The 24,913-nt window shown below is 43.6% G+C and overlaps 2 protein-coding genes across 5 annotated transcripts in view; one reads left to right on the top strand and one right to left on the bottom strand.

Annotated features, from left to right (window-relative positions):
- Nucleotides 1-6,445, bottom strand: part of CRLF3 (cytokine receptor like factor 3) — a 40,717-nt gene extending 34,272 nt beyond the window's left edge. Inside the window, exon 1 of the mRNA XM_047758330.1 lies at nt 6,227-6,445. Within this exon, the coding sequence (XP_047614286.1) occupies nt 6,227-6,343 (117 nt within the window). The 5' untranslated portion in view covers nt 6,344-6,445. The remainder of the gene's footprint in view (nt 1-6,226) is intronic.
- A 13,527-nt stretch (nt 6,446-19,972) lies between these two features.
- Nucleotides 19,973-24,913, top strand: part of ATAD5 (ATPase family AAA domain containing 5) — a 44,710-nt gene continuing 39,769 nt past the window's right edge. For all 4 annotated transcript variants that reach the window (XR_007131911.1, XM_047758338.1, XM_047758337.1 and 1 more), the window contains exons 1-2: nt 19,973-20,407; nt 22,451-24,363. Coding sequence is in view for 3 of the 4 variants with exons in the window: in XM_047758338.1 (XP_047614294.1) it covers nt 20,342-20,407; nt 22,451-24,363 (1,979 nt within the window). In the remaining variant the exon portion in view is untranslated. The remainder of the gene's footprint in view (nt 20,408-22,450; nt 24,364-24,913) is intronic.

Raw genomic sequence — 24,913 nt, 5'->3', positions numbered from 1 at the left:
AAGTTATTCCATCTGTTCTTGGTTTTCCCCAGCTCTAGATTTAACCTTTTCTTAGGACACTGGAATAGGGCCTTTTTAAGTACGACCACAGTAACAAATTATTTTCAAACAGATTTTTGGACTGCTTTGAAAATGGGTAACAGAAGGGGAAGTGGGAGATAAAAGAAGCAATAATAGCTTTTTTTCTTTGCTGAGCTACTAAGACTTCCTGCCCTGGTTTTCTGAAATAACTTTGTGTGTGCTGAGCTCTCTATCTGTTTCAGTCTTGAACAGACACTAGCATGCTATGTGTTTTCAAAGTCTGTGGGAATAATGAGCCATAGAGAACCTGGTATCATACCTTAGAAATATCAAAATTCCTAGTTAAAGCTTCAAAAAATTATCTGAAATCAACAATCGAAAAATTGAAAACAGAATACTATGAGAGAGAAACGGTCCCATTATAGAAGGCCTGCGAGGACAAGCACTGGCTTGAGATTGTCAATTATTTATCTATTGCTGCCTAATTATCTAAGAAACCCACGATATTTCAAACAGCATTCGAATCCAGAGGATAAAACCACAACAATTTACAACAGCACACCTATAGTTTAGAGATCTACAGAAATCAGTAGGGGCTGAGGCAGTGTTAACGCTTTACTCTAAGCTGTGTGCCTCCGTTTTTCACCTGCCTACACATCACACCTGGCGATCATGTTCAAGCACAGGGGATGATTCAGCAGAGCGGGCTGGGGCCTGATTCCGGCCCTCTTCACAAGCTCTCAGGTCACGGTATCACTGCTGCGGTCGTGGACCACTGGTAGGAGCAAGAATCAAAGGGACACCACTGGCCAGAGCAGGGCAGGGTCCTCACCTAACAGTATCTGAATTAGATTACCAGGATCTGACCCTTTACTCTGAAAGAGCAAGAGCCTTGCGATTATCAAGTCCCTGAGACGCTGAATCACACTAATTAAAGGTATATGAAGGCCCACACGTTCATTTATAGAGTGAACTATAACTGTACACAGACTAGAATACTGCTATTTCTCACTGGTGGCACCCCCAGTACCTCAAACTAATCTCCCTTTGATAATCTGCAAAGATGTAGTTTCGGGGGGAGGGGGGTAGAAGGAGTTTGGGAATAATGTATACCCACTGATAACCTGTAAAAAAGAGGTAACTGGAGTTCCCTTCGTGGCTCAGTGGTTAACGAACCCGACTAAGATCCAGGAGGATGTGGGTTTGATCCCTGGCCTCACTCAGTGGGTTAAGGATCCAGCATTGCCATGAGCTGTGGTGCAGGTCAAAGACTCGGCTCGGATCCTGTGTTGCTGTGGCTGTGGTGCAGGCCGGCAGCTGTAGCTCTGACTCAACCCCTAGCCTGGGATCTTTCATATGCCGCAGGTGCAGCCCTAAAAAACAAAAACAAAAAAAAAAGATAACCAACAAGGACCTACTGTATAAAACAGGAAACTGCAGTCAATATTTTGTAATATACCATACGGGAAAAGGAATCTGACGTGTATATGTATGTATGTAAAACTGACTCACTTTGTGGTACACCTGAAACTAGCACAACACTGTAAATCAACTACATTTCAATTAAAAAAATAATAAAGGGGGGGCACAACATTGCATTTCAACTATAGTTTAAAAAAGAGTGGAAAAAAGTGCATTGAAACCTTCAAAAAAGGTATTTAGTAAAAGAACAGGTTAAAAAATGGACTTTCTGGACCTGCAAAGTGTAAGGACTAGGCTCTGACACTGGTAATGTCACCAAGTTGGTGTCACTCGGGGAGACCTATCTATCTGACTGGCCCGCTGACTTCACTGTGTGACATCTTGATCAGCTATCTCTATTCACCACAAACAGGAAATTCAACCCTGTAGAAATAAACAAGGGATGAAAAACACAATGGAAGTGAAATCTAAAAATGAATACATGAGATTTACGTTTTTCCTATTTGTTTTCTTTTTAGGGGGAAGTGTCAAATGATCAGCCACCAAAGAGTAAATTCATGAGGGCAGTGGTCTGTTTCTCTGACCATAGCATTTCTAGGACCTACAAGTATCTCTGATCCCCCACAGGCGCCCAATACATCTTTACCGAGTGAAGGAACAAATGAGAATTTAAGGGGAGTGGGAGTTAACGTCTTTGGTATTGACAACTTAGTACCAAGGATTCCAAAGAAGTATATAGAACGACTCTTAATAATTTCAACTCAGGCCAGGCTGGCTGTCAACAGAATCTGATTTCCTGAAGCCACCCAATATCTCTCTCACCTTTAATTGAGTCAAACAATAAGTTACAGACTGCTAAGCTTCATTCCTACTCAGAACTTCCTTTTCTCTCAAGACAGAGGGCAGGGCTTAAATTTAACCACAAGAGGAGAAACTGCTACATGCTGGCAGTTGTTTTTGACACTAAAAGGTTACCAACCAAAGACTGTTACTCTTCTTCCTTCTAAACTTTCAGAGACACCATTTCCCAAAAGGGGCAAATTTCATGAGAGATTTTTAAGGGGTGAGAAACAAAGATAGAAACTATGCCAAGGGGTCTTGAAAAAGTTAAAAACGGAGTTACCATGCGACCTAACAAGCCCTAAGTATACACCCAAAGCACTGAAAACCAACCTACGCGAAAACATGAATGTTCACAGCACCATTACTCACAGTAGCCAAAGAAGTGAAAAGAACCCACCTGCCTGTCAAGTGAGGAATGATAAAATGTGGTATATCCATACAACAAAACTATTTCGCCATAAAAAGGACGAAAGCACTGATACCTGCTACCACATGGACGAACCTTGAAAACATTGCTTAAGTCAAAGAAACCAGTCACAGAGTTCCTGTTGTGGCGCAGCGGGAACAAATCCGACTAGGAACCGTGAGGTTGCAGGTTCCGTCCCTGGCCTCACTCAGTGGGTTAAGGATCCGGTGGATCTGGTGTGGCCGTGAGCTGTGGCGTAGGTTGCAGACGCGGCTTGGATCTGGTGTTGCTGTGGCTCTGGTGTAGGCCAGTGGCTACAGCTCCAAGTCAACCCCTAGCCTGGGAACCACCATATGCCACAGGTGAGGCCATAAAAAGACCAAAAGAAAAGGGAAAAAAAAAAGTCACAAGGGGCCACATAGAGTAGGATTCCATTTACATGACATGTCCAAAAGAGGCAAATCCAAAAAGAGACAGAAAGCAGTTTTGGAGAGTAACACCTTACAGGTATGGGATTTCTTTTAGGGGTGATGAAAGTTCTGGAATTAGATAGCGGTGATGGTTGCACAACTTTGCAAATACACTTAAAACTGCTGAGGGAGTTGTCTTACGGTGCAGTGGGTTAGTGATGTGGCTTTGGGTCCTACTGTGGCTTGGGTTCGATCCCTGGCCCAGGAACTTCCACATGCCACAGGCACAGCAAAAAAAAAAAAAAAAAAAAAAGCCTGCTGAATTGGACAATTTTAAGGTATGAATTTTATGACATATAAATTATACACCAATTAAAAAATCATATGCCAAAAGGAAATAAAAACAGCAAGTAAAAATATATACACAAAGGGAGCATCCTTCCTCTCTGCTCTCTCCTCCTTCCTCCACGCAAAATCTTTGACTGAAAAGCCATATATTTTATGTATTCTGAAAATGACTGGAACCCTAAAAATACCCTAACCACTAAACAAAAGCAGCTGCTTATTTTGATAACATTTTTGTAAAACAGACCTTCCTTAAAACGCAAGTTGACAGAAGACTTATTCTACAAACCCAAACATGTGCAACCCACTAGAATTAGCTTTGAGGAAGAATTAAAGCTTTTAGAACTAGAAGCTGTTATAACTGGCACTGGCACAAAATACATTTCAGTTCACAAATGAGAATTCCACTATCACTCAGTCCGGTCAGAAGGCAAGGTCATTCAGCGTCATGGATGTTCTCTTAGTGTTTTCTGTTTCAAGTCTGAGGCAATGGGCCTCAAAACACAAAACGAAACCCCATACCAAACTCCTCTAAATTATAGGAAAGTATGCCCTGTATTTAAATTATTCCACATAGAATTTAAAAGAACATAGGTTGGAAAGTGAATCATAAACCATTCCAGATAGGGTCAGACTAAATTGCTTTAACGTGTTCAAGATCACACACAAAATTAGTAAGTACCACTCCCAGAAACTAAGCACATTCATTAAGTGTCAACCTACTGTTCCTTTTGTTTGTTTGTTTGTTTTGGTTTTTTGGGTTTTTTTTTTTTTTTGCTTTTTAGGGCCACAACTTCAGCATATGCAAGTTCCCAGGCTAGGGGTCAAATCGAAGCTGTAGCTATATCTGTAGCTGCCGGCCATAACAACAGCAATGCAGAATCCGAGCCTTGTCTGTGACCTACACACCACAGCTCACACCAACACTGGACCTCTGGCCCATTGCCAAAGCCAGGGATCCAACCCACATCCTCATGGATACTAGTCGGGTTCACATCCACTGTGCCATAACGGGAACTCCCCAACACTACTGTTTTTTAATTGTCGATGCAGTTAAACAATAGTCTTGCTCATATATAAGAATCTTCACTGGCTGAAGCTAATCATACAATAAGAGATCCCTCAATCTCTTTTTAAAACACATCCTAGACTTAGAACCTCTATTTTATTTTTTTGCTTTTTAGGGCCGCACCCGTGGCATATGGAAGTTCCCAGGCTAGGGGTCGAATCAGAGCTACAGCTCCTGGCCTACACCACAGCCACAGCCACGAACCATTAGAGCCGTGTCTGCCACCTACAATGCAGCTCACAAGGACACCAGATCCTTGACCCACTGAGAGAGGCCAGGGATTGAACCTGCAACCTCATGGTTCCTAGTCAGGTTCATTTCTACTGCGCCATGACGGGAACTCCTAGAGCCTCTATTTTAAAAGAGCAGAAGGAAAAAAAAAATTGCTGAAGGAATCACGCAGATGTTTTCAAGTAGAAATCAAGATGAATGTATTGGAAGTCCTTAAAAAGCATTAGTTAAATCAGGATCACCTTATCTAGATTTGCTCCCAGGTTTGTTCCCCAACTACAAATGATGCATGGTCCACATTTAAAATCTAGAAGAATTTTTAAATATATAAAACCTAAAGCATGTTGAAGATCCTTAATGATGAGAGTATCCAAAGGCACTGTTAGCACAGCACTATTCTACCATTTTCAGAGTCTATGGAGCATGGGAGTTACTAGGATGATAATGTAGATTATTAACAAGTGTGACGCTGAAAAACCCCACTCATCCAAATGATGAATTAATGGGTGGAATCCCGCTGACTCCAAAAACACTTATTAAGCACCTGAACTAACAGCAGCTTGAGGATTATCTGTCCTACCACACACTGGCAGTGGGTTGTATCTTTTTCTGTATATGTTCCAGGGTATAGAGACACCATGTGGCTTTCCTATATCTTTGGTAACCAGGTCCCCAAGGAGGAGATAACTGCTGTCACTCAAAAGTATATTTAGCGTCTCCTTTCAGCACTTCTCTCTTTAAATCTGTTTTTCCATTTCCCTACACCTGTATTTCAGCCCTCAAGGGTTTCATTTTCCTTCTTTTGCCCTTTCAACACAGTTTCACCTTAGAAATCTCTCTCTAGAATGGGATCACGCTAAACCACTTTTTAATGCATTCAAGATCATAACGAGACATCAAGTACTACTTTCAGACACGAATTCCATTCATTTAGTGTTCACTCTACTGGATCTCCAACCATCTCTCTTTAATCCTTCCCTGCCAATGTCCATTTTGCTTCTTTAGTTCTCCCCAGGTCATTGCCCCCCATTTTCAAGGTCTCTAAAATCAACCTCCATCCACAGAGCAGGTTTTCCAAAGAACTCCCCACCTCCCCTTAACTCTTTCAATCTTCACTACCCTCTGTGACGCCCTCGGCTTTTGCTCTGGCCTCTCACTCGCCCCAATCTCGGACCCCATCCTGTCCCCAACACCGCCCCACACAGTTTAGGGAACGCCCCTCACTCTCCCTTGATCCCCCAAACTTACGGGGATCTTTCTTCCCCTTAGACACCCCCCCCCACCCCGTCCCCCAGCAGAACCCATTTCCCGTATCCCCAGACCCTGTTAGGTCTCTTGCACCTTCAGAGCCTCTTCCCTCCTCGCTCCAGAGTTTCCGGCCACTCCCGCCACTCGGAGCCCTCCCGGCCCTCGCCCACCGACTGGCACCCCGCGCCCTCCCCGGGGCCCACAGCACCCCCGCGGGCGCGGCCCTCCGACCTGCCTCCGCGCCTCCTGCAGCCCCTGCAGCCTATGGCCCAGCTCCCGCCGGTAGCTCTGCGCCGCCTCCACGTTCTCGCGGGCCTCCTGCAGCAGCAGCTCGGGTTCCAGATCCATCGCCCTCTAATCCGGCCGCGCGGCCGGCGGCTGCGGGCGCGGTTCCCGACGGTCCGGGGCGCCTCCGAGCAGTCGGCTGTGGCCACGCGCAGGCGGAAGCACCGCCCCGCCCCGCCCCGCCCCGCGGCGGCCTTGATTGACAGCAGCGCACGACAACCGTCCGGGTCCCAGCGCCGCCCGCGCCGCAGGCTCAGTGGGTCTCAGCTCTGCTTCTGCACCGCGCCTGAACCGCTCTGCTTCCTCCGAGCGCGCCGTCCTGGTAGAATTCCAAAATGGAAATTAGCAAACTTTTTATTTCTTTCTTTTTTTTTTTGTCTTTTCTAGGGCCACTCCTGCGGCATATGGAGGTTCCCAGGCTAGGGGTCCAATCGGAGTTGTAGCTGCTGGCCTATACCACAGCCACAGCAACGCCAGATCCGAGCCGCATCTGTGGACTACACCACAGCTCAAGGCAACGCCGGATCCTTAACCCACTGAGCAAGGGCAGGGATCGAACCCGCAACCTCATGGTTCCTAGTCGGATTCGTTAACCACTGAGCCATGACGGGAACTCCTAGCAAACTTTTTCCTGTGCGGGCCAGTTAGAGAAAATGTGAAGCTTGGTGGATCATAAGGTTTCTGTTGCAATATAGTAAGTAAATAGCCGTGACCATGTGCAAATAAAACTTAGGGCCACAAATTTTAATTTTACATAATTGGCACGTGTCACAGAATATTCTTTGCATCTTTTAAAACTACTTAAAATGGAAAAAAAATAAAATAACAAATTCTCAGTGGTAATGAACCCGACTAGGGTACATGAGGAGGCAGGTTCCATTCCTGGCCCTGCTCAGTGGATTAAGCCATGGGCTGTGGTGTAGGTCGAAAACACTCAGATGCATCTCGGATCCTGCGTTGCTGTGGATGTGGTGTAGGCCGGCAGCTGTAGCTCCAGCTCGACCCCTGGCCTGGGAACTTCCATATGCTGGTGGGTGCAGCACTAAAAGATAAAAAATTTGGGGAGTTCCCGTCGTGGCGCAGTGGTTAACGAATCCGACTAGGAACCATGAGGTTGCGGGTTCGGTCCCTGCCCTTGCTCAGTGGGTTAACGATCTGGCGTTGCCATGAGCTGTGGTGTAGGTTGCAGACGCGGCTCAGATCCAGCTTTGCTGTGGCTCTGGCGTAGGCTGGTGGCTACAGCTCCGATTCAACCCCTAGCCTGGGAACCTCCATATGCCGTGGGAGCAGCCCTAGAAAAGGCAAAAAGACAAAAAAAAATTAAAAAAAAATTCTTCTTTCAGGAACCATACAAAAGCAGGTGGTAGGGCAGATTTGGCCCTGGCCATAGTTTTCTGACCCCTGGCCAAGGATGGTAGAGTTGAAAGTTGTGTCTGCCAAGGAACAGAGAGTGATTCAGTCAAGGTTACACAATGAATCTGTGCTAGAGGCTAGGCCCCAGTTTTCAAGCTCTTTCTACCACAGTGTTTTGTGCTAAGTAAATGACACTTGAAATTAGGGAAGTTTTGAAAAGGAAAGCTCTTCTGGAGAAAATGAGACATTATCCTGAAGTAACCAGGCACTCAGTAGATTCTTAAGAACTATCTGTGAAACGAATCAAGGTAATAACTAAACGAAAAGGAGTAAGGAAAGGGACCCCAGTTAGGACAAAACTAAGTGGGAAAGGCATAAGACCTTGGGGATAGGGATATTAGTGGATTTTGTTGTTTTTTTGTTTTGTTTTGTTTTTTAAGTCTTTCTTAGGGCCACATCCATGGCATCTACAAGTTCCCAGGCTAGGGGTCAAATCTGAGTCTATGCCACAGCCACAGCCACAACATATCCAAGCTGCATCTGCAACACACACCACAGCTCATACATAGCAATGCTGGATCCTTAACCCACTGAGCAAGCCCAGGGATTGAACCCACACCCTCATGGATCCTAGTTGGATTTGCTACTGCTGAGCCCATCAGGAACTCGAATAAGTGGATTGTTTATGGAAGAACGAGCAGACAACTTCGACTCCCATATTGGGAGATGACGTTAAGAGAAAAATAAAGTCCATGAAGTTCAGGTTAAGAAGCTTGGATGTTAATGAAGAGACATTAAATTAGAAGTTTGGGATTAACATACACACACTACTATATATCAAATAGGTAAACAAGACCTACTGTATAGCACAGGAAACTAAACTCAATATCTTGTACTAACCCATAATGGAAAATAATCTGAAAAAGAGGGAGTTCCCATTGTAGCTCAGTGGTAATGAACCCAACCAGTATCCGTGAGGATGCAGGTTCCATCCCGGGCCTCGTTCAGTGGGTTAAGTATCCAGTGTCGCCATGAGCTGTGGTGTAGGTCACAGACACGGGCTTGGATCCTGCATTGCTGTGACTGTGACCTACATAGGCCGGCAGCTGCAGACCCTAGCCTGGGAACTTCCATATGCCACACTTGAGGTCCTGAAAGGAAAAAAAACAAAACAAAAAAAAAAGAATCACTTTGCTGAATCACTTTGCTGGACCCTGGAAACTAACACAACATTGTAAGTTAACTATATTTCAACGAAAAAATAGACAAAGATTTTTTGCATGTGCAGTGCTATTTGCAAAACAATGTTTTGGACAATAAATGTTAGAAAGATTGGACTTGGGTTCATCTTAAGGTAAGGCAGTGGGGGGAGTTCCCATTGTGGTTTAAGAACCTGACTAGTATCCTTCGGGATGCAGGTTCAGTCCCTGGCTTTGCTCAGTGGGTTAAGGATCTCACTGTGGGGTTCCCACTGTGGCACAATGGGATTGGCAGTGTCTTTGCAGTGCCAGGACCCAGGTTCCATCCCCAGCCCTGAACAGTGGCTTAAAAGATCTGGCATTGCTGCAGCTGTGGCAAAGTTTGCAACTGAAGCTGGGATCTGATCCCTGGCCCAGGAACTCCATTGCCATGGGGCAGCCAAAAGAGAAAAGGAAAAAAAAGGAAAACTTCCAAGATACCAATCTTAGTCCCACCAACTTTATTTCCTTGATCTGCTAACTGATGGGTGGCAGGAAATGTGTCTCTATTATATTCATACCATACAAAAATAAATAACATGAAGAAAACCTGTAAAAAAGCACTCCCACAGACTTGATTTTTTTTTTCTTGCTTTTTAGGGCTGCACCTGCGGCACATGGAGATTTGAGATTCCCAGGCTAGGGGTCGAGTCCAAGCTGTAGCCATCAGCTTACCCTACCACCACAGCAATATGAGATCCGAGCTGAGTCTGAGATCTACACCACAGCTCATGGCAATGCCAGATCCTTAACCCACTGAGCGAGGCCAGGGATCATACCTGCAGCCTCATGGTTCCTAGTCGGATTTGCTTCCGCTCTGCCACAACAGGAACTCCAAAAAATTTTTTTTTAACTTTAGAGCACAAATTTCTGACAACTAAATACTCTGATTGGTAATAGAGAGGAAGATTGATTTAGGAGTTCCCATGGTAGCTCAGCAGAAACAAACCTGACTAGTATCCATGAGGATGCAGGTTCTATCCTTGGCCCAGCTCACCGGGTTAAGGATGTGGCCGTTGAGGTGAGTTGTGGCATAGGTCACTGATGCAGCTTGGATCCTGTGTTGCTGTGACTGTGGAGTAGGCTGGCAGCTTAGCTCTGATTTGACCCCTAGCCTGGGAACTTCATATGCCACAAGTGGGGGCCTAAAAAAAAAAAACAAAAAATAAAAAACAAAACCCAAAAATAACGCTCTGTAAAGCGCTGTCTGATAGACTGCATGCTTCTCTCAGAGCCACCTCTATATCAATTTTTTTTTTCTTTATAGGGCCCCACGCATGGCATATGGAGGTTCCCAGGCTAGGGGTCAAATTGGAGCTGAGCTGCCAGCCTGCACCAGAGCACAGCAACGCCAGATCCAGTTGACAGCTGTGATCTACACCACAGCTCATGGCAACGACCTATACTTAACCCACTGAGTTGGGCCAGGGATGGAACCCACATCTTCACGGATACTAGTTGGGTTTGTTACTGCTGAGGCATCATATTAGTCTAGAAGTGCCTTTTCAAATGTTCAGAGGCACAGATCCCTCATGCTACAAGAAACAGACAACTTGCTAACTTATTTATTTGTGATAAGAATATAATTGCCAAGAAAATTGCAACAGCTGGAAAATCAAGCGGTAACTAGAGAATTGTTTGGTAAACATGGATTTAGGCCAGGATACTTTGGTCATCCGGTCAGCAAAAGCTTTCTCTCTTCACTCTTATTTTCAGAAAGCTCCTAACTGTGTGGGACAGATACTGACTGTTTTTTATACTCTTGACTCCTCTTTTTTTTTTTTTTACACTTAATTCTACTAATATAGTCATTAGAATCAATTGGCTACAACTAAGTAAATCTTAGGACCTAGGTTTTGTTTTTTTGGTTTTTTGGGGGGGGATTTTCTTTTTGCTTTTTAGGGCACCCACAGCATGGGAAGGTTCCCAGGCTAGGGCTCCACTAGGAGCTACTGCTGCTGGCCTACATCACAACCACAGCAACACCAGATCAGAGTCACGTCTTCGACCTATACCACAGCTCACGGCAACACCGGATCCTCAACCCCCTGAGCGAGGCCAGGGATCAAACCCCCAACGTCATGATTCCTAGTCGGATTCATTTCCGCTGAGCCACAATAGGAGCTCCAGCACCTAGTTTTTGAACAACTCAAAGAAATACTTTCTAGCAATCAGCAATAATCAAGAGATCATTCTAATCTTAAGCCTCTTAAAAACCTTTTATTAATGCTACGTTTTTATTTTTTAGTGCTATATATTTTTCGAATTTTGAACACTCAATTTATAAAAATCTCAGAGGTCCACAGAGAAGTTGCAAATACAGTGCAAAAAATTTCTTTTCCTGACTAAACCATTGGGGAATAAGTTGCCAACCTCTTACAAGTACATTCCCCTATGAACCCACACTGCAACCATCAAAACCAGGAATTTTAGCATTGATACTTTATTGCCATCTAATCCTCACACTCTTTCACTTGAGTTTAATCACTTGTCACAATGATGCCCTTTATAGCAAATGGATCCAGTCCAGAGTCATGTTGCACTGAATTGCCTTATCTCCTGATACCTCAATCCATAAGTCAGACAAAATTTTCTTTCATTTTTTTTAACATTTTTAAAAATTTTATTTATTTATTTATTTATCTGCTTTTTAGGGCCACTCCCACGGCATATGGAGGTTCCCAGGCTAGGGATTTAATCGGAGCTGTAGCCTCTGGCCTACACCACGGCCACAGCAACGCAGGATCCGAGCCACGTCTGCAACCTACACCACAGCTCATGGCAACGCCACATCCTTAACCCACTGAGCGAGACCAGGAATCGAACCCACCACCTCCTGGTTCCTAGTCGGATTCGTTAACCACTGTGCCACGACGGGAACTCCCTTTTTTTTTTTTTTAAGAAAAATTTTCTTGGATTTCCCTTTGTGGCTCAGTGGGTTAAGACCCCAACATAGTGTCAGTGAGGACTCAGGTTTGATCCCTGTTCTTGCTCCCCCATTGCCACAAACTGAAGCATAGGTGGGAAATGTAGCTCAGATCTGGCTGTGGCTGTGGCGTAGTTGTAGCTGCAGCTCTGATTTGACCCTTAACCAGGGGACATCCATATGCCACAAGTATAGCCATGAAAAGGGAAAGAAAAAAAAAAAAGGTGGTGAGAGAAAATAAAATTTTTTAAAAAAGAAAAAATAAATAAACCTTTCTTAATATTCTCTTCAATTCCACTCTGTTTCCCATTAGTGCTCTTGAGTTTCTCCTGCAAACTCCTGTTCCCTGCTCCGTGTAGCCCTCCCAATACCCAGCTTCCTCTTTCCCACAAGCCTCTTCAATTTCTTCCAATTCTTTATTACAGAAGCTTGGAAGCCAGGTTGAAGACAAGCTGCAGGTAAGGGGGCAAAGGCAAAATTCCCCTTCTTTGGTGGTTTGGGAGCATAAGGTCCAAGGCTGAGAAGATATGCAATATACTTATTTTGTCAGTTTTTCCTGAGTTGACCTCAAGGCCTCTTCGAGTACTTTCCAGTTTTGCTGAGATATCATTGACATTCAGCACCGATGAGTTTTCAGATGTACAGCATCATGCTTTGACTTACATAGGATGTGATTACCACAAGTTTAGTGAACATCCATCATCTCAGATACAACATTAAATAGAAAAAACATTTTTGTCCTTGTGATTAGAATTCTTAAGATTTACCCTTTTAGGGAGTTCCCGTCGTGGCTCCGTGGTTAATGAATCCGACTAGGAACCATGAGGTTGCAGGTTCAATCCCTGGCCTTGCTCAATGGGTTAAGGATCTAGCGTTGCGTGAGCTGTGGTGTAGGTTGCAGATGTGGCTCAGATCCCGAGTTGCTGTGGTTCTGGTGTAGGCCTGCGGCTATAGCTCCGATTGGACCCCTAGCCTAGAAACCTCTATATGCCGCAGGAACGGTCCAAGAAATGACAAAAACAAAAACAAAAACAAGATTTACCCTTTTAACTTTTATCTATAACTTATAGCAGTGTGAATTATATTTATCATGTTAGACATTCCATCCTAGGACTTATTTTTAACTGGAAGTTAATGGTAACGATTTATTCAGGATGTTAAAGATATTATAATATTTTTAATACGCATTTACATTTTTTTTTTTTGGCCACACCTGTGGCATGCGTAACTTCCTGGGTGAGGGATTGAACCCATACCATGGCAGTGACAATGATGGATTCTTAACCTATTGAGCCATCAGGAAACTCCAATATCTGTTTACATTTTTTACACAGGTCAATTGCACCTTGAGTCTCCCTTGTTTTCCTGTCATCTGGTATCCTTCAGGATATCTTCAGTGGTAATTTGCAGAACACTCAAACTGCCTTTAATAGTAAAGACGGGAGTTCCCGTCATGGCGCAGTGGTTAACGAATCCGACTAGGAACTATGAGGTTGCGGGTTCAGTCCCTGCCCTTGCTCAGTGGGTTCACGATCCGGCGTTGCCGTGAGCTGTGGTGTAGGTCGCAGACCCGGCTCGGATCCCAAGTTGCTGTGGCTCTGGCGTAGGCCGGTGGCTACAGCTCCGATTCAACCCCTAGCCTGGGAACCTCCATATGCCGCGGGAGCGGCCCAAGAAATAGCAACAACAACAACAACAAAAAAAAGACAAAAAATAAAAATAAAAAAAATAAAGTTCAGACTTCCCAATCTCTTTGCCATTTATGCCATTACCTTAGTTTAAGGCTGTTTAACCTTTTGAAGGAGTGGAAGGACCCCTCCCTGGGCCTGTCTCAATAGTACCTTTGTGCTTATCTCCTAGAGGCACTCAGAAGATCCAACTGGCCCCAAACAGGTCACATGCTCATCTCTGAACCAGTAATTGTGGCCGGGAGGTGGGATTATGCAGATTACTGTCCAAGGATCCAGAGCCAGAGATGGAATTAGCTTTTCCCCAAGGGCATCAGCCAAGTAGGAGAAGTGTGTATACCAGAATAACAACAGTGATGGTTATCAAGAGAAGGCAATGTAATGTTGAGGAGAAAATGACATCTTCCTAATAATCTATATGGGAAAGAAATCTGAGAAGGAATGAATAGATGTATAACAGAATCACTTTGCTGTACACCTGAAACTAACACAACTCAATTTTACTCCAAACAAATTTAATTAAAAAAAAACCAAAACTCAGCAGGTTACTCTGATTAGACCCCCTAACCTGGGAACCTCCATATGCTGCTGGTGGGGCCCTAGAAAAGGCATAAAGACCAAAAACAAAAACAAAAAAAAAAACTCAACAGGTTAAGAACCCAACATAGTGTCCATGAGGATGTGGGTTTGATCCCTGGCCTCACTCAGTGGGTTAAGGATCTAGGCGTTGCCACAAGCTGCAGTGTAGGTCATTGAAGCGGCTCAGATCCAGTTGTTGTGGCTGTGGCACAGGCAGCTGCAGCTCCAATTCCACCTCTAGAACTTCCTTATGCCAAGTTTCAGCCCTAAAAACAAAAAAACAAAAAACAAATAAAACAAACAATACAGTATGTCTTCCACTTTTTCTCCATGCACTGAGTAAAAAAGCACTTACCTTAGGAGACTTGGCTAAACATTTTAACTTTGGAAACATGTCTAAGCTACGTTTCTATAAGTTGACAGTGTAGACACCTTCCTCACAGGACTCATGTGAAGGCTGTAAAATATGACCAGGTAAAACACACATTTTTGGGAGTTCCCGTCGTGGCGCAGTGGTTAATGAATCTGACTAGGAACCATGCGGTTGTGGGTTCGATCCCTGCCCTTGCTCAGTGGGTTAAGGATCCGGCGTTGCCGTGAGCTGTGGTGTAGGTTGCAGAGGTGGCTCGGATCCCGCGTTGCTGTGGCTGTGGTGTAGGCCGGCGGCTACAACTCAGATTAGACCCCTTGCCTGGGAACCTCCATATGCCTCGAGAGCGGCCCTAGAAAAGGCGAAAAGACAAAACAAAACAAAAAAAAAAAAAAAAAAAAACACACACATTTATTTACAAAATGCTTAAAGAATACAAAGTATGGGTCCCGCTCTGTGCTAGGTGCTGGAATCATAGTAAGAATGGGACCTAGGAATTTCCTTCATAGCCCAGTTTGGTGGGGGTGAATACACACCAACCAGCAGGAATTTATATTATAATACATTGAGTGCAATGAGTAGAAGCACAGAGACCTGCGACCCAATCCAGCTACAGGTAAAGTGGAAGGAAGAAGCTATCAGGAAACATTTCTTGAACAAGGTGAACCCTGAGCTGGTCTGAAGGGTTTTCTTGGCTGGGCCACAGGCGCTTCTCTCCTTTCCAAAACTCCATCAAAATTACAATTCAGGAGTTTAAAGCTAGATTAGGGACAAATGGAACAATAGAGACAACAAAATAGAACACTAGAGGAATTCCCAGGTGGCTTAGTGGGTTGAGGATCTGCTGTTGTAACGGCTGTGGCTCGGTTACTGCTGTGCATAGGTTCTATCCCTGGTCCGGGAATGTCTATGTGTCATAGCACAGCCAAAAACCAAAAACAAACAAACAAGGAAAGAGCACGAGAGTTCCACAAACTATTGGAAGCTGGAAAGTAGATGGAGGAGTACTAATTGCTTGAGCCAGTTGCAGAGAGTTACATCCTAAACGGAGAGAAGGAACCATTCAGAACTGGCTTGAAGAATCCCAAGAAACTCAGAGAAAGAGAACCCAGTTAAATCCTTTAAAAGAATTTAGTCACTCAAAAAAAAAAACCTTGCAACCCTTGTTCTGATGTTCCTTTCCTTTTCCTATTTCCTGCATTATTTTCTCCGCAGCATTTAGCCCCGCCTTACCATCTACTTTAATTATCCTTTTTTTTTTTTTTTTTTCAGGGCCGCACCCATGGCATATGGAGATTCCCAAGCTAGAGGTTGAATTGGAGCTACACTTCCTGGCCTACACCACAGCCGCACCAACACCAGATCCTTAACCCACTGAGTGAGGCCAGGGATCGAACCTGCGTTCTCATGAGTACTAGTCAGATTCGTTTCGGCTGAGCCACGATGGGAACTCCTAGCTATCATTTTTATTATTTCTCTTCCGACTAGAATATAAATTCTGAAAGGATGGGGATTTTGTCTGTTTTGCTTAAAGCTGCTTTGTTCATAGCTGGCGTGTATCAGGTACTCATTAGTATTTATGGGATGGATGGTTGGGTGGATGACCAGCACAGCACTGTCACAGTGGGGTATACTGTTAAAAGGGGACATCTGTTAAGAGTTAGATTATTTTTGGTCCATTGTCCTATGTCATGCATTTACTTAACCCCTCCCTGTTGCTTCCGTGAACCTGGGTGGTCCAGAGAAAAAGACTTCCATCTATTAACATCAGGAAATTCCCCCATGAAAACCTCCTGATCATCCTACAGCAGATCCCACTAATGAGCCCCAATGATGCTAGAAATCATCAAAGATCAGCTGTAACAATTTTTTTTTTTTTTTGTCTATTTGCCTTTTCTAGGGCCACTCCTGCGGCATATGAAGTTCCCAGGCTAGGGTTTAATCGGAGCTGTAGCCACCAGCCTATGCCAGAGCCACAGCAACGCGGGATCCAAGCCGCATCTGCAACCTACACGCCAGCTCACTGCAACGCCAGATCCTTAACCCACTGAGCTAGGCCAGGGATCGAACCCTCAACCTCATGGTTCCTAGTTGGATTCATTAACCACTGCGCCACGATGGGACCTCTGGCTTTAACAATTTTTTAAACAACTTCATTGAGTAGAACTGATTTGCAATAAACTGCATGTATTAGAGTAGCCAATGTGATGAACTTTTTCATGACCATCGTCATAACCAAGATAGCAAGTATTTCCATCATTGCCCAAAGTTTCCATATAATCCATTCCTTGATAATCCGTCTCTTCTTCAACCCCAGAATCCAAACAAGAACCATCTGCTTGGGAGTTCCCGTCGTGGCGCAGTGGTTAACGAATCCGACTGGGAACCATGAGGTTGCGGGTTCGATCCCTGCCCTTGCTCAGTGGGTTGACGATCCGGCGTTGCCGTGAGCTGTGGTGTAGGTTGCAGATGCGGCTCGGATCCCGCGTTGCTGTGGCTCTGGTGTAGGCCGGTGGCTACAGCTCCGATTGGACCCCTAGCCTGGGAACCTCCATATGCCGCAGGAGCAGCCCAAAGAAATAGCAAAAAGACAAAAAAAAAAAAAAAAGGAACCATCTGCTTCCTGTCCTTAGAGATAAATATGCATTATCTCAAATTTTTAAATCAATGGAATCATACAATATGTACTCTTTTTTTTTTTTTTTCTTTTTAGGTCTGCACCTTTGGCATATGGACGTTCCCAGACTAGGGGTCCAATTGGAGGTATATTTGCTGGCCTACGCTGCAGCCACAGCAACAGCACCTCGGGATCCAAGCCGAGTCTCTGACCTACACCACAGCTCATGGCAATGCCAGATCCCAGACCCACTGAGTGAAGCCAGGGATCAAACCCGCATCCTCATGGATTCGAGTCAGATTCCTTTCTGCTGCACCACCATGGGAACTCCCTGTACTCTTTTTCCATCTGGCTTCTTTTACTCAGCAGAAGGATTCTGAGGTGCATCCATGTCATTTTGTGTAGTAATTCATCATTTTTACTGCTGAGTAGCAGTATTCCATGGTATGGATATATCACAATGTGTTTATTAATTTATCCCTTGATGGGTTGTTCTTAGTTTTTTACTATTACAAATAAAGCTGCTATGAACATTTGTGTCCGAGTCTTTTTTTTTTTTTTTTAGGGCCGCACCCTTGGCATATGGATGTTTCCAGGCTAGGGGTTGAATTGGAGCTGTAGCCACAGGCCTACACCACAGCCACAGGAACCCCAGATCTGAGTTGCATCTGAGACCTACGCTACAGCTTGCAGCGACGCTGGGTCCTTCAACCCACTGAGGGAGGCCAGGAATACTAATCGGGTTCTTAACCTGCTGAGCCACAATGGGAACTCCCCTAACACATTTTGCTTTATTTATCACAGCATGAAGTGGCTTGATGTGGGATCTCAGCTCCCAGACCAAGGATGGAACCCAGGTCGCAGGGGTGAAAGCGCCAAATCCTAACCACTAGACCACCAGTGACCCTAACACATTTAAATGCTGTTATTTGGGAGAATAAAAAGCACTAGAGACATACCCTATAATCCAGCAATTACATGTGTTCAAGGAGACAAGAATTTTCATTGACTCATGGATAACAGAAAATAGAACTTCAATTGTCCTTACTAAGGAAGTGGATCTATAAAATGTGCATAGTTGATCCTGCTGAATAGCACTGGGAACAATGTCTAGTCATTTATGGAGCATGATAATGTGAGAAAAAAGAATGTATGCTTGTATGTGTAACTGGGTCACCTTGCTGTACAGAAGAAAATTGACGGAACACTGTAAACCAGCTATACTGGAAAAAATAAAAATCATCATAAAATAAAACATGCATCATTGGGTCAAATGCTGAGTTATGAAAGGGAATGAATCAGGCCTGCATGTATCATGGATTGACAGCTTTGGAAAACTGAAGAATGAAAAAAAGTAAATTGCTAAGTGATGTTTACACTGTTACTCTTTTTTTTCCCCCAGTAGTGTGCAGGGACTTGCTGTGGGATCTTAGTTTCAAGACCAGGGATGGAACTAGGGCCAAAGCAGTAAAAGCACCTAATCCCAACCATTAGACCATCGGGAACGCCCCTATATTGCTAACTTTCATGTAAAGGAAAACAAAATGAAAGGCTTTTCTATGGATACATATACGTCCATAAAAGTATTAATAAAGGCTGCAGTGGTATCCACGGAATAGGTGATATTGGCTACCTTTAGAGTGAAGAGACTGAGTTTTGGGGTGGAAATCAAGGACACTTTCAGATTTTTTTCTGTAATTTTCTGATTGATTTTTCCTCCTTTTCCTCCTCCCTGCTCTTGCTCCTCCTTTTTCTCATTCTCCTCTCCCTCCTCCTTGAGTGGTTGGTGTTCCCATACTCAGTGGGTTATTAAAAAAACAAACCATAACAACAAAAGAGTTTATATTTAGTGTAATCTCCCTAAAAACCACATCCAAGGCAAATAATTTTCAAAGGAAAAGTAACTACCATTTATTTCATCAGAAAAATTTGTACCCTTCATGTTGTCCAGACATAAACCATACACACAGACAATAATGTGAACAGTTAAAATCAGTTTGCATAACCCGACCTAACAAGGTGGCTTCCCGTTAATATTTGATAGGTACATTTACCTGTATTGTTTCAGCCCTTACATATCCTGCAGATAAAACTATGGACTCAAAGAAAATAAACATACTCTTGTACATTGCAAGTTTAATGTAAAAAAGCAAAGTAAGGCAAATTCATGAAAACAATGAAAATGACGTATGAGATTATCATCACTACAAACTAGCAAACTACAGGTACCCTGCGACAGCTGGAACACATGCCAGCCAGCTGAGGCCATGAACTTGGGCTCCTGGCTTCTTGCGAGGACGAAATCCATGGGAAAAAATGCCTTCGGAGCTCAATTAGGGGTAAAGGTCAATTCTCGGACCCCTAGTAGGTAGAGAGGTAGGTCGCTTGCCAAAGTAACTTTTTAAGTCGTGTGGAAGGAGTGTAATCAACAGCTATTCCCTTTCCTGTATTTTTCGAATTTACACTTAAATGGGACTAGTCTAGGTCGTCAAAAGTCTAGGGTTTTAATTCTGCCACCAACGGACTTTAGTCAAATCACATTCTCATCCGTGAAACTGGGGTGAGGACTTTGAATCTCCAAAATCTCCGTTACTTTTACTTGTTTTTCAGCCGAACAGGTGGAATATGGACGTTTCGGGGCCAGGGATGGAATCCCAGCCGCAGCTGAGACGTACCCCACATACTCTGTATTTTGCAGCTACGGCCAGGCGAGATCCTTAGCCTATTGCGCCCGACAGGGGGATCGAACCGCTACTCATCAGCGACCAGAGCGGTTGCGGAAAACAACGATCCCAGCTACGTTTAGAGCCAAAGGAACCATCCCGCCTCCTGCAGTTTCGCCTAAGAACCATTTTGGCCTTCTCGGCTCACCGTCCGCGCAGCCTCCGGAAGCGATCTAAGCTCCGCCCCCTGCGCTCCGGACGGCGCGAAAACCCAATTGACAAGAATTCCTTGGGAAGCCCGCGGGTTGGGTCTACGTTTGGCCTGGTTTTCCCTCCGAGGTCCTGGGCCCGACGTCAGAATTGGAGTGTCCTCGTCGGAGGTACCCCACACCGACCGCGCTACAGGGTCCTCTCCGCGCTTTCTCACCACCTCTTCCCGCGTTCGAGTCAGCTGAGCTCTCGGCCCAGCCTTTGCGACCACCCGGGGCGGTGGACGCGGGGGGTTCCAGGCAGACCCCGCGGCCCAGCTTCTTGCTCCCGTTGGAGCAGGCTGCCTCCATGGCCTCCAGACAGATCGGACCGGGCTGCGTAAGGTCCTAGGAGCTGGGATTCCGGGAAGCAGGGAGCATGGTGGGGGTCCTGGCCATGGCGGCTGCAGCTGCCACCCCTCCGGTGAAGGATTACGAGATTGAGGTGAGCTTGAGTATCTCTATTTGTTGGAGGTGGGTGAAAGAGGGTTCTGATCTAGGATCTATGAGGGGAAAGAAGGGACCTGGTGAGGCCCCGTTGTTGTGTCTTTGGGTGGAACAGTCGCTGGAGTGTGTCCTAAAACCGCGGTAGGTACCCATAAACATTAGGATTGAGGATGTTGAGGGGCCTAGTTAAGGACCAGTTTATAGATCCTGAAATGTTCCTGAAACTTGATAATTTGACTAGTGAAATGTCATGGAGTATTCCAGGGTCAAGTCTGGATAAGGAATCACAGAACTTTAGCGTTGAAAAGAATCTTTTTGTCCACCCACCTGTGCTAGGAATAGCACTTGGTGTGTCACTACAGGGATCAAACAAGGTACATAATTTAAAAATCACTTTCTCATTGCTCTAGAACTTAAGATACTGCAGGAAGAAGTCTCAGCTTGGTATACTGTTTATTCTCATGTGTTCTAGTTTCAGTGAAATGCACTAAAGAGATTCTAATGTCATAAAGTAGTGGAGTATCATCAAGTAGACCATTTTGCTATATTTTCACACCTTTTCATCCCAAGCTAGCCTTGTAACTGACATATGCATACTGGTGTCATTGAAGTGAGCCAAGACATAGGTTCACTCACTGAACTGGGACTCTTTCTTACTTTTTAGTATTGAGTACTTTTGGGAGTTCCTATTGTGGCTCAGTGGTAATGAACCTGTCTAGTGTCCATGGGGTTGCAGGTTCAATTCCTGGCCTTGCTCAGTGGGTTAAGGATCTGGTATGGCTGTGACTGTGGTGTAGGCTGGCAGCTGCAGCTCCAGTTTGACCCCTGGCCCGGGAACTTTCATTTGCTGTAGGTGCGGCCCTAAAAAGCAAAAATAAATAAATAGAATTGAGTACTTTTTGCCTTCTTGTTAATATTTGTTATGCAGATGCTTGTTTGCTGGATCAAGGCAGTTGCTTGGTTTGTCTTGGGTGTGAAGAATTTTTGATAACTTGAATTACACAATTCTTGCTTTTTGTTTGGTCAGTTTCTGAATCTTTTTGTTACAATTTCTTCTTTTGGTGCCCTGCTTAGAGTACTATTTCAGGGTAATGATACTTACTGTTTAGTATTGTGACAGTAAAGGCCTTATACACATTATTTTACGTAATAGCAATGCTGTGTTGAGGTGTTATTATCTGTATTCTAAAGATGAGAGAAAGTTAAGAATTAAAAGTTGAATTAAGGTAGAAAAATAAATTAGAAAATTAAAAGTAATTTGCTTAGGGTCCCATGCTGGTAGCTTTCAGAGCCAGCACTCAAACTTAGATCTGCTTGACTCCAGAGCCTCTGGTACCATCTCAGGATAATAATAATACTAACAACTCATTAGCATTTCTTCTAATACATTTACCATTTCATTTTAAGATGTAAAGTTTTAATCTGTCTCTCTTTTGCCTCATGTTTATCCAAATGGTTAGAAATTTGCCCCAATGCTATGTATTAACTTCTTTGCCCACTAACTTGAGTGTAACTATTGTTATATTTATATATACCAAAGTCTTAAATATACATGTATCCTTTTCTAGTTTTTGTGTCCATTCTGTTAAGTTGCCTGCCTATTCATGTCATGCATTCTTTTTTTTTTTTTTTGGTCTTTTTAGGACTGTACCCACGGGATATGGGGGTTCCCAGGCTAGGGACTGAATCAGAGCTGTAGTCACTGGCCTACACCACAGCTCACAGCACCACTGGATCCTTAACCCACTGAGCAAGGCCAGGAATTGAACCTGCATCCTCATGGATACTAGTCGGGTTCATTGTCACTGAGCCACAATGGGAACTCTTTTTCCCCCTAGTATATCATGTTTATCAACTAAGGGAAGCCTCCTTTTTTTGTCCCATTACATAAAATAATAGATCCATGTTTAACATTTATGTTTTGAACTCCATATGCCACAGGGTTCCTAAAAAAGAAAAAAATAAAATAGAATAAAATAAAATTTATGTTTTGTAGTATTTTGCTTGAAATAAGTGCTTTTTCCTTCTTTTAAATTGATAGGCATGCAAGAAGCGAAGGAAAGATGATGACAGAACTTCTTGTAAAACAATTACAAAATATTTATCACCAGTCAGGAAAACTGGAGACAGGGTTTTCTCTCCACCAAAATCCAGTAACATTCTGGATTATTTTAGAAAGACTTCACCCACAAATGAGAAGACCCAGACAGCAAAAAAGTACAAGATAAAGTCATCCACACCATTGCCTGCTGACCGTGGCAAAGCCTGTAAAACACCTTTGGAAATGTCCTCAAATACAGAGTGTAAGAAGAGAGGAAAGAGACTTAATTTATCTCCTCAACTAAATAGTATGAAACCTGAAAATGAATCTCCAGTTGAAATTAATAGCAATGATAGCAAAGAAGACGCCAGTTTAAATAATGATTTTGTGGAAAGTCGTAGTTCTGCTTTACTCTATAAGAAACATGTAAAGGTACTTGAAGAAAGAATTCAAGATCTCCAAAAACAATCAAGCACTTTTACCTCCAAAAAAAGTTGTAGGAAAGTGAATCCTGAACAAGAGCCCTCAAAAAATGATTGCAGAAAATTGAGAAAAAGGAAGCACAGAGATGTAATCGATCTATACGAAAGTTTACCCATGGCAGAGGAACGAAATCTCCTTAAAAGCGACGGTAGAGGTAGTAAACAGGTGATGCCTTCTCTAACCAATGAAATCCAAAGTACTGCAAATGATGTGGCCTCCAGAGACAATATAACCAAAACAGCCCAGTTAAATGATAGTATAATAACTGTTTCGTACGAGGAATTTTTAAAAAGTCACGAGGAAAATCAAGTGGAAGAGACGCCAGACTCTACAGTGTCAATGTGTGTTCCTTCTGAAGCTGCTGAAGATATCATCACAAGTGGTATGAGTGACACAGAAACCTATGAAATTTCCCAACAGATAGGCTTTAAGACAGTCACTGTTCTTGCGCAAGTTCACCCCATTCCCCCCAAAAAGTCAGGGAAAATACCCTCAATTTTCTTGAAACAAAAGCAGGTGGAAGTGGAAAGTAGTCTGTCTGATCCCGAGAATGAACAGACAATTCAGAAAAGAAAATCGAATGTTGTTATCCATGAGGAAGAATTGGAATTGGCAGTGTTGGAACCTGGAAGTTCTGAGGCCGCGAAACCAAAATGCACTCTAGAAGAAAGACAACAGTTTATGAAAGCATTTAGGCAGCCCGCATCAGATGCACTGAAAAATGGAGTCAAAAAGTCTGATAAGCAGAAAGAAATCAATGAAAAATCCTTAAGTGAGGAAGGAGGAGACAGTAATTCTAGAAAAATCATGGAAAATCCGAATATCCAAATGGTTTCAAATAATGGCAGTTCACACACTGGGAAGGGAAGTTCACCTAAGGAGAAAAGTAAAAAGTCAAAGAAAAAGAATAAAAAAACATTAGCTACTGGTGCTGCTCCAGGTGAAAATAGAGAGGGAAATACTCAACAGAAAGAAACAACTTTTTCCTTTAAAGAGAAGCCAAGTCAAAACAGGCTTAGAATGAGTTTAAGACAGAAGAAAACAGAAGTTTACAAAAACAGCACATTATTTAACAGTGGAAGCCTTGTTTGTGAAGATGCAGTAAATGATGACCCTTTGAAGATTTCCTCTCCATATGATAGTAAGTCTTCAAAGAAAACCAGCCTGCCAGTTAAGGATAAGGTGATACACTCTAAAGCTGAAACCGAAGATAGCTTGGTAGATGTTTCCACACCCAAATCAACCAGAAGATCTGTAAGAAGTAGCAGCATGCCTCCTACAATAATCATTAGAGGGACTGATTCCGAAGAGTCCCAGGATGATAGTCTAGTAAAAGCTTCTACTCCCAAAGCAGCCAACTTATCAGAAAAGCATAGCTTATATACAGCGGAGTTAATAACAATACCCTCTGATTCAGAGAGCCCTATAAGGTAAAGTTTTGTCTTGTTCTGAAGTTCTAAATATTCTGTGTATATTATTAGATGCAAAGAAAAATGCCTCAAGGGCCAGAGAGTTGTTTTTTTTTTCCCCTAGAAATTTACAAGAGAAAAAGAAAACAGGATTTCAAAAATGCTGCTTTCCATATTTAATACTAAGTCATTCTCGATTTCGGAGGAATGCTGGATGTGTTTTAGATGAGTTTTAAACTCGTATCACGATTGCTAATTTCTGGAGAAATATCCTTCAAATATGAATTCTTTCCATTTAACAAACATTAAAAATAAATCACAGGAGGAGTTCCCAGGGTGGCTCAGTGGTTAATGAACCTGACTAGTATACATGAGGACATGGGTTCAATCCCTGGCCTTGCTCAGTGGGTTAAGGATCTTGCTGAGAGCTGTGGTGTAGGTTGCAGACGTGAATGTGGCATTGCTGTAGCTGTGGCATAGGCCAGCAGCTGCACCTCTGATTCAACCCCTATCCCAGGAACTTCCATATGCCACGGATGTGGCCATGTAAAAAAACAAGAAAGAAAGAAAA

This window comes from Phacochoerus africanus, chromosome 14 (assembly GCF_016906955.1).
Source record: "Phacochoerus africanus isolate WHEZ1 chromosome 14, ROS_Pafr_v1, whole genome shotgun sequence".
NCBI lineage: Eukaryota > Metazoa > Chordata > Mammalia > Artiodactyla > Suidae > Phacochoerus > Phacochoerus africanus.
Note: the sequence above shows the minus strand (reverse complement) of the source record. Positions and strands in the feature narration are given on the sequence as shown.